At 46.4% G+C, this 8659-nt stretch overlaps 1 protein-coding gene across 1 annotated transcript in view; it reads left to right on the forward strand.

Moving 5' to 3' along the window:
• Positions 1 to 8659, forward strand: part of NPC1 (NPC intracellular cholesterol transporter 1) — a 51594-nt gene that overhangs the window by 42017 nt on the left and 918 nt on the right. The window contains exons 15-22 of the mRNA XM_012802017.2: positions 967 to 1056; positions 1473 to 1663; positions 2294 to 2409; positions 2892 to 3021; positions 4496 to 4696; positions 5902 to 6133; positions 6850 to 6963; positions 8122 to 8284. Of these exons, the coding sequence (XP_012657471.1) occupies positions 967 to 1056; positions 1473 to 1663; positions 2294 to 2409; positions 2892 to 3021; positions 4496 to 4696; positions 5902 to 6133; positions 6850 to 6963; positions 8122 to 8284 (1237 nt within the window). The remainder of the gene's footprint in view (positions 1 to 966; positions 1057 to 1472; positions 1664 to 2293; positions 2410 to 2891; positions 3022 to 4495; positions 4697 to 5901; positions 6134 to 6849; positions 6964 to 8121; positions 8285 to 8659) is intronic.

The following is an 8659-nucleotide window of genomic DNA, read 5'->3' on the forward strand; positions in this document are numbered from 1 at the left end:
TGTGTGTGTGTGTGTGTGTGTATACACACACACAGTGTCCATAAAGATTGACAACTATTTTAAATTGCACACAAAGTTTATGGACACCCTGTATTTTTGGTGTTTTTTTGCAAAAATGCAAAAAGCAAATAAATGAACAATAGATGAAATGTTTTTCTAGCCAATTTTTGTCAACTAGTGTAAGGAATTTTTCTTTACATTTTTATTTTGAAATAATTTGATTCCCAGAAAGTTGCAAAGGTAGTGCAGAGAGGACCCAGGCACTCCCCACTCGGAGTCCTCTAGTGGTACATGTTGCGTAATCATAACAGCACAATATCAGAACCAGGCATTTGACATTAGCACGATGTACCTACAGTCATTTTATCAGATGTGTGAATTCCTCTAACCACCACTGCAGTCGAGATACAGAATTGTCCCATCGCCACACAGAGCTCCTTTGTGCTAATTACCCACTTCCCTCCCCAGACCTAGCCCCTAGCAACCACAAGGAAGCTTTTTATAGCTCACATACCAATGTAGCCAACAGTGATAATTCATCACTTCTCTACTAGAAAAACATAGTTTCAAGAATGGGTAAAATATAATAATACTTCAATACATTTATTGAACATCTAACATCGGTTAGGTATTGTACTAAAATCTGGATTATCTCTGGATTTTTTTCACTTAATCCATACAGATATCTGGTATAATTAGTCTTCTGTTTCCCTAATGAGGAGGTAGAAGCTAGCAGAGGTTAAGTGACTTGCCCCGGCTCACTCATCTTGTAAGTGGCAGAGTCAGAACTGAACCCAGAGCCTTGAACTCCGGGTATTGTGATCTCAACCACTGCCCCATACTTCCTGTTAAAAATGCTTTTCAGTTTAGAAAACTGCCTTTTGTGTGTATTTAAGATTGCATTTCTGTTGTTGAGCTCATGATTACAATAAGCAATCACTATTCCTCATTCACTTTTCATTCCAGATAGCAGTATTTGTGGGTGTTCTGTCATTCAGTGTTGCAGTCCTGAACAAAGTGGAAATTGGATTGGATCAGTATCTTTCCATGCCAGACGTAAGATGCTTTTTAAACTCTAAACTTACTTGCTGTTGATGAATACAGTTCTCAAAGCGTGAGTGCAGGTGTTTCAAGCTAACGCCTGCTCCTGAGCACAAATGGTGACAGGTTCTCTGATGTCATGGGAACTGCCCCACAACTCTGCCGATGTGGGCCACCTTGGCGTTCTGGATGCTCAGACCTGTGGGGCACAGCCACAGACATGCGCAGCCAATCTCATGAGGGGCCCTCCTGACTGTGGGACTAGCAGAAGCACCCTGGGGCCTGGGGAAGACTGACTGTGTCGGGAGCCAGAGTCTAGGCTGGGGGCATCTCGGCCAGGAGCCTCGCACACCCTGTGAGCTCTTAGTGACCCCCCTCTTGCTTATTTACTGTCAGAGGGGTCACACTTCCTCCTGCTCTTTGTCTTTCAGGACTCGTATGTGGTGGATTACTTCAAATCCATCAGTCAGTACCTGCACGCAGGGCCGCCGGTGTACTTTGTTCTGGAGGAAGGACACAACTACACTTCTCTGCAGGGGCAGAACATGGTGTGCGGTGGCATGGGCTGCAACAACGACTCCCTGGTGCAGCAGATATTTAACGCGGCTCAGCTGGACAACTAGTCAGTACCACCTCATCGTCTGGAACTTCAGCAGAAGCAGCTAGAGGGGCTCTCACCCAGGGAGTCAGATTGGGCCTGAAAACAGATATTCTTGGAAAAGTTACTTTTGCTCAATTTTATTTTTTTTTCTTTTTTGAGACAAGAGTCTTAACTCTGTCACCCTAGGTAGAGTGCTATGGTGTCACAGCTCACAGCAACCTCAAACTCATGGGTTTGAACAATCTTCTTGTCTCAGCCTCCCAAGTAGCTGGACCTACTAGCTGGCTAGTTTTCTCTGTTTTTAGTAGAAACAGAGTCTCACTCTTGCTCAGGCCGGTCTCAAACTCCTGAGCTCAGACAGTCCACGCATATCGGCCTCCCAAAGGGCTGGTGTTACTGGCATGAGCCACCACACCAGGTCTATTCAAAATGTTTGTTAAATCTAGCTTTATGTGAGCAAAACCCTTTAAAGGACTAATTTACCACCTAATACTTTGAAGGCTTTATTCATAAGTGCTAGTGTAGTTTTTCTTTGGGCTGGTAGCAATGCAAAAATGTAGAAAAGGAAGTTAGGTTTCATGGGAAAGTGCTGAATCTAAAGGCTTCCTCCCCGTGGAGCAAGTCAGTAATTCTTTTTCTTTCCCTCTCTAGTACCCGAATAGGCTTTGCTCCCTCGTCCTGGATCGACGATTATTTTGACTGGGTCAAGCCGCAGTCGTCTTGCTGTAGAGTCTACAACACCACGGAGCAGTTCTGCAACGCGTCAGGTGTTTCATCTCCTGTCCAGATCTTTACTTTTTAATGACTTTGCATTTTGTAATTTGTACCTATTCCTGTGCCTTTGTCATTGTCCTTTTCCTCAGTCATTCACTCTGAGACATGTCACATGTTCCCGTTGGCCCCATTCAGGGCTGCAGTCTGAACAAGGTCCATGTCCAAGGACTCTGTTTCTCATCCTGTTGTGCCTCTCAGGAAATCCACTGGAGAAAAGAAAGTGTTGTCTAGTCTGCCTTAAGATGAAAACAGTATTTCCAGTTTTCTAAATTATGAAAGTTACATGTAGCTGAAGCTCTTGGATAAGGGTAAAGATTCAGGAAAGCAATTGCCCTCATTATCAGCATTCTGAAATGTTTTCCAAAAATTGTACTGGTACTCAGATTAGATTGTTTGAAAAAAAAAAAGAAAAAGTAAAAAAACTTGTAGGAACCCATTCTTCTAACAATTGCCCCTCTCTCTGTGTTTCTGCTAGTGGTTGACCCTGCCTGCGTCCGCTGCAGGCCTCTAACTCCAGAGGGCAAACAGAGGCCTCAGGGTGAAGACTTCATGAGATTCCTACCCATGTTCCTCGCTGATAACCCCAACCCCAAGTGTGGCAAAGGGTAAGTGTTGGTTAGCCCTTTCAGATAAGCATCCCCTTCACATTTAATTCGTAGTAGAAAACTAGGAGAGGACTGGGGTGAAGACACTTGTGTGAGAAAGCCGTTTAGTGAAGGCAGAGTGAAGAAACGCCTGCAGGTTCCCCCTGACTCCCGCTTAGGCTGGGCTTTGTTCCCTGTCCTTCTCTTGTCCTGCCCCGGATGTAGTAGATGCAGACACCCGTGCACATCACCGGGGAGCTGAGGGAGAGGACAGACATGCTGGTGACTGGGAACGTGAGAGACCTTTGGTCTCTTCACCTGTGCGAGGGTGCAGGGCACAGCACCTTTGCTTTGCTGTGAAGCAGGTCTCCATTCTCCTTGGCAGCCTGTCCATAACTGAGGTGATGGGTTGTCTCACTCCCCCATCCAGGCAGGCACCAGTACCCACAGAAACAAACATCTGGCCCAGAAATAGTGAAGATGACTAGAAGTTTCTGGAGGTTGATTTGGAAGCTCTCATAGGTAGAAAATGAGTATCCAGCTTACGCTTACGTTAGGAAAATGCTGGACATAACTGTTTTTCTTTTTTTTTTTTTCTTTTTTTAAGAGACCGAGTTTCACTTTATTGCCTTCAGTAGAGTGCCATGGTGTCACAGCTCATAACAACCTCCAACTCCTGGGCTTAGATGATTCTCTTGCCTCAGCCCACAACACCTGGCTATTTTTGTTGTTGTTGCAGTTTGGCCAGGGCTGGGTTCGAACCTGCTACCCTTGGTACATGGGGCTGGTGCCCTACCCACTGAGCCATGGGCACCACTCTGGACATACTGTTTTTTATAATACAAATGAGTCAGTTATACCAGTTAATCATGTACATTGTGTCTGTGTTTGGGGATCTATACTAGGTACAATGGGCCACCTACCTCTAAAAATACAGTAAAAATGAGCCTTATAGCTCAGTCTGCCTGCAGACTAAATGCTTTGACTTACATAAAACAATTTGAAGTGGATTCGTTTTCATGAAGGTGATAACCACCATCTCGGGGAGCCTCCCATGTATGCCAGGGACCTCACTGACACCATCTCTTTGATCGCAGCCTGTGAGTAGGTGGTGGTGTACACATTTGCAGGAGGAGGAGATGAAGCTCAGATTAGGTAACTTTGGTCGGGGCTACAGGGCTGCATCTGACTCCAGGGCCCTTGCCCCTTCCTGCCTCCTGTTACACAACAGGACTGAGTAAACTCTATAAACTTGACCACAAGCCAACCCAGATAGAGAAACAACAGCAGCCATGTACCACAGAACCCCATGCAACTAAGGAAAGCCAGTCCGGGAGAGAATAAGCTAAACCTCCACGTTCCTTTATCAAGAGGCCTTCATCATCCCTGCAGTGTACTCTGGCCCTGACCTCTGTGATTCTCTTAGCCTTGTATGCTCAGATTCCACCAGTATTTGGCAAGGCATGGCCTTTCTGACACCCACTGCCTCTTTCAGGGGACATGCTGCTTATAGTTCAGCAGTTAACATCCTCAGCAATGACACTGGGGTTGGAGCCACATATTTCATGACCTACCACACCGTGCTTCAGACCTCTGCTGACTTTATTGATGCAATGAAAAAAGCCCGACTTATAGCCAGTAATATCACCGAAACCATGGGCATCAACGGCAGTGGTTACCGTGTGTTCCCGTACAGGTAACGCTTGGACTTTATAAACCAGGGTTTCCAGGGAAGGGCCTACACCTGGGGGCTCCCCTGTGCGTGCTGATCCTCAGCTTTGGTTCTGACACCTGCTCGTCCTGAGCACACATGAACTATATCAAGGGAAATGGCACAGAGGGGTGAGGATTTTTCTTTTTTTGAGACAGTCTCTCACTACGTCACCCTGGGTAGAGCGCCATGGCGTCACAGCTCACAGCAACCTCAAACTCTTGGGCTTAAGTGATTCTCTTGCCTCAGCCTCCCAAGGAGCTGGGACTACAGGCACCCACCATAACGCCCGGCTATTTTTTGTTGCAGTTGTCATTGTTTAGCTGGCCCCAGGCTGGGCTCAAACCTGCCAGCGTCGTTGCATGTGGCTGGTGCCATAACCACTGTGCTATGGGGGCCGAGCCCGGTGGGTGAGGATTTTTGAGCCCTTGCCAAGGTTGAAGGGTCGAAGACATAGAACTTGGCATCTGTGCTACCTTATGGTCTGCAGGAGACCACTTTAAATTAGCACCAGGGCAGGCAGAGAGCAGGCTGCATGAACAGGGGCCGGGTGACGTTCTTGGCCAGCAGCTGTCTATATACCCAGCTGCTGATTATGTGGGATGGTGCTTTTATGTAAACTTTTTCATATGGGACTTTTTCATCTTGGCAAGAAAAGTATTACAAGTGAAATACCAACTTTGGAAACTATGGAAAGGTAGAAGAAACAAGTGATTTCTTTAGTTTTTTCTCCCCCACCATGATCTCGGTTAAGGAAAGACAGCCTGTTTTTCTTTAGACATTCTCAAAGTAGAATGCTACTAATGCCCAGGAAGAGCTGGCTAACTTTGACAAAAAATAAATAAAAGGCATTTTCTCCTCAGGCCATGTGCAGACATAGTTCTTGGGATAATTCAGCATTTTTTTCCCCCAAAATGCTATGGAATGTCTGTAAATGTCTATAAAAAATAGCACAGGTTGGACTTAACAAAAATCTTAAAGCATACAATTTGAGTCATTATTAGGCCTCCCTCTGGGTAGTAAGTGACCACCAGATAGCTGGTGGAATTACATTAGATGAGTCTTGCAAGCAGCTCAGAGGTTTTCAGCAAGGGTGGCTATCAGGGTGGTCACAGCTTTACAGGATCAGCCAGATGAATGCGGCCCCCAGAAGTGAACAAGCTGTAACGGGTCTCCCCCCTCCTCTCCAGTGTGTTTTATGTCTTCTACGAACAGTACCTGACGATCATTGACGACACGATCTTCAACCTCGGCGTGTCCCTGGGAGCAGTATTTCTGGTGGCCGTGGTTCTCCTGGGCTGCGAGCTGTGGTCTGCGGTCCTCATGTGTGCCACCATCGCCATGGTCTTGGTCAACATGTTTGGAGTTATGTGGCTCTGGGGCATCAGTCTGAACGCTGTGTCTTTGGTCAACCTGGTGATGGTGAGTCCTTATCCACTCTCAAGTTGTCACCTAAGTGAATTGTTTCTTGGGCTCCACACAAACCCTAAAATGGGAGCCAAATACCAAGTCTGGCTCTTGCTCTTGGAGTCCATGGAGATGGGGGACAAGCGCTAGGTAGAGTCAGGATGGGACATGGAGGAAGGCATTAAGAGGGACTTCTGGGAGCAGAAGCACATTGAGTAATTTCAGTTCAGTTTCTTTTCTCTTGTCCCTTATAGCTGTGCTGGTATCGTTCAGGTGGCATGGGAGTGAGGCCTGTAATAATGGAAATAGGATTTTGTGGCCTAGCTTGGGTGTTCTGTAATTTCTTATTCTGAAGGGACTGCAAAAGCTTGTAGCCTCATGTCAGCAAGCTATTTATTTTTTTATGTAGAAAATTGTAAGTCCCCCACCCTTGGGGCTTTTGTGAGGTTCCCAGGTGATTCTGCATAGTCTGGAAGGTATGAGCAGCCAGACAGTATTCATGGAAAATTAGAGACAGTGCTGTCCTTTCATATGTGAACCCTGCTTCAGGGGCTGGACAGTGAGGTCCCAAGTAAAGTTCCTGATACAACGTAGGGGCCTCATATTCTAAGTCAAAGGAGCTCGGGGCTTGTCTAGCTCCAGGGTGCCCTGGTAACCACTCTTCCTGGAGAGGGGTGGCTGCTTAGGATTTCCAGCAGGAAGAGAAACCTCAAGGCAGCACTTTATTTCAGAGCTGTGGCATCTCCGTGGAGTTCTGCAGCCACATCACCAGAGCGTTCACAGTGAGCACGAAAGGAAGCCGTGTGGCCCGCGCAGAAGAGGCGCTCGCCCACATGGGCAGCTCTGTGAGTACCCTGAGAGGGGCCTGGTAGAATCGGACGTGGAGTCCCTGCTCAGTGACGCAGACTTCCCAGCCTTCTGCACAGCGATTACAGCTTGCAGGCGATTCCTGAAATTGCCCTGTTTGTGTAGAACCTGCCTATTGCTGTGACTACTTTTTAGGTGGCAGTATTTTCCTGGAAGCAGGAAAATCACACAGAAGTTAAGACTTGAGAGAGCTGGAGGTTTTTTCCCGTTCGGAATATGGCCAGTGCAGTTTGTCAGAAAGCAAGGAAGCCCCCAGTTCTGGAACCCGGGGTGCAATCTGTGGTCATTCCTGGAGAGTCTTCTTGGGATCAGCTCTACATTCTGCTTGGGCCTGTCAGTTACTTTACCACTACTGAAAGGCCTGAAAGTGAAAACTGAACCTTTGTTTTATAACAGTTTTAGATAATGTTACTTCAGTTTAGAGACAATACTGTTTCTGCAAAATACCCAGCTTTTATACTCTTATAATACTTCCCCTACCCCTATAAAGTGACAGATAAAAGTTTGGGATGGAATATAGTGCTACTTCTCAGGCACTCTACAAGCTGGGGTTCAGTGCCGTTTAGACCAGTGATTTCAACTGGTGTGCCTCAAGAAGATCTTAGGTGTGCCTCAGAGCTTTTATTTTTTTTTTTTTGGAGACAGTCTTACTATGTCACCCTAGGTAGAGTGCAGTTGCCCACAGCAACCTCCAACTCTTGGGCTTAAGCGATTCTCTTGCCTCAGCCTCCCAGGTAGCTGGGACCACCGGTGCCCGGCACAACGCCCAGCTATTTTGTTATTGTTGCAGTTGTTCAGCTGGCCTGGGCCAGATTCAAACCCGCCACCCTCAGTGTATGTGGCTGGCGCCATAACCACTGTGCTATGGGCACCAAGCCTCAGAGCTTTTAAAGATCAATTAAGTGTTTTTGAAAGAAGTTCAAAGCATAGTTAAGTATACTTTAACTTTTTTATTTTTGATAAATATAATTTAAGTGTGCTGTGGAAGTTTACCTATAGGTTCAAGTGCACCATAAGATAGAAAAGAGGTTGAAAAACACTTTAGACCTCGAATATTAAGAAAGCCCTGTATGAGGAAGTATTTGACTATAATAGGCTGATAAAAGTGGCTTCTAACACTGTATCTCCTCTTTTAGGTCTTCAGTGGAATCACACTTACTAAGTTTGGAGGGATTGTGGTGTTGGCCTTTGCCAAATCTCAAATTTTCCAGATATTTTACTTTAGGATGTATTTAGCAATGGTGTTACTGGGAGCCACCCACGGATTAGTGTTTCTTCCCGTCTTGCTCAGTTACATAGGTAAGTTCTACCTGGGAAGCAGCGGGAGGCTGCAGGAAAATCACTCCAGGAGGCAGTCCTGTCAAGTGTCTGCTCGTGCTACTGGCCTACGTGACGAATGATACTGAGGAAAGTATTTCTAAGAGGAAGAATCCTATTCAGGACCTTCATGATCCTTGGAACAACTTCATGAGTAAACTGCTACCATTTTTTCTGGAGGCTGATGGGCCTGCTTCACAAAGGCCTGAAGTCAGCCCTGGGATGGAGCTGAGCGGCAGCAGGCCTGGTGCTCCCCCTGCTGCTGAGGGAGGAGGGAGCACATGGGCAGTCAGGCCACAGGCCAGCTGTGATGGGGGACAGTTTGCTGTTTTCCTCCATGTGTTTTTTTTTTTTTTT

The sequence above is a fragment of the Otolemur garnettii genome, unplaced genomic scaffold, assembly GCF_000181295.1.
Source record: "Otolemur garnettii isolate 467f Iridium unplaced genomic scaffold, OtoGar3 scaffold00012, whole genome shotgun sequence".
In the NCBI taxonomy this organism is placed as follows: Eukaryota; Metazoa; Chordata; class Mammalia; order Primates; family Galagidae; genus Otolemur; species Otolemur garnettii.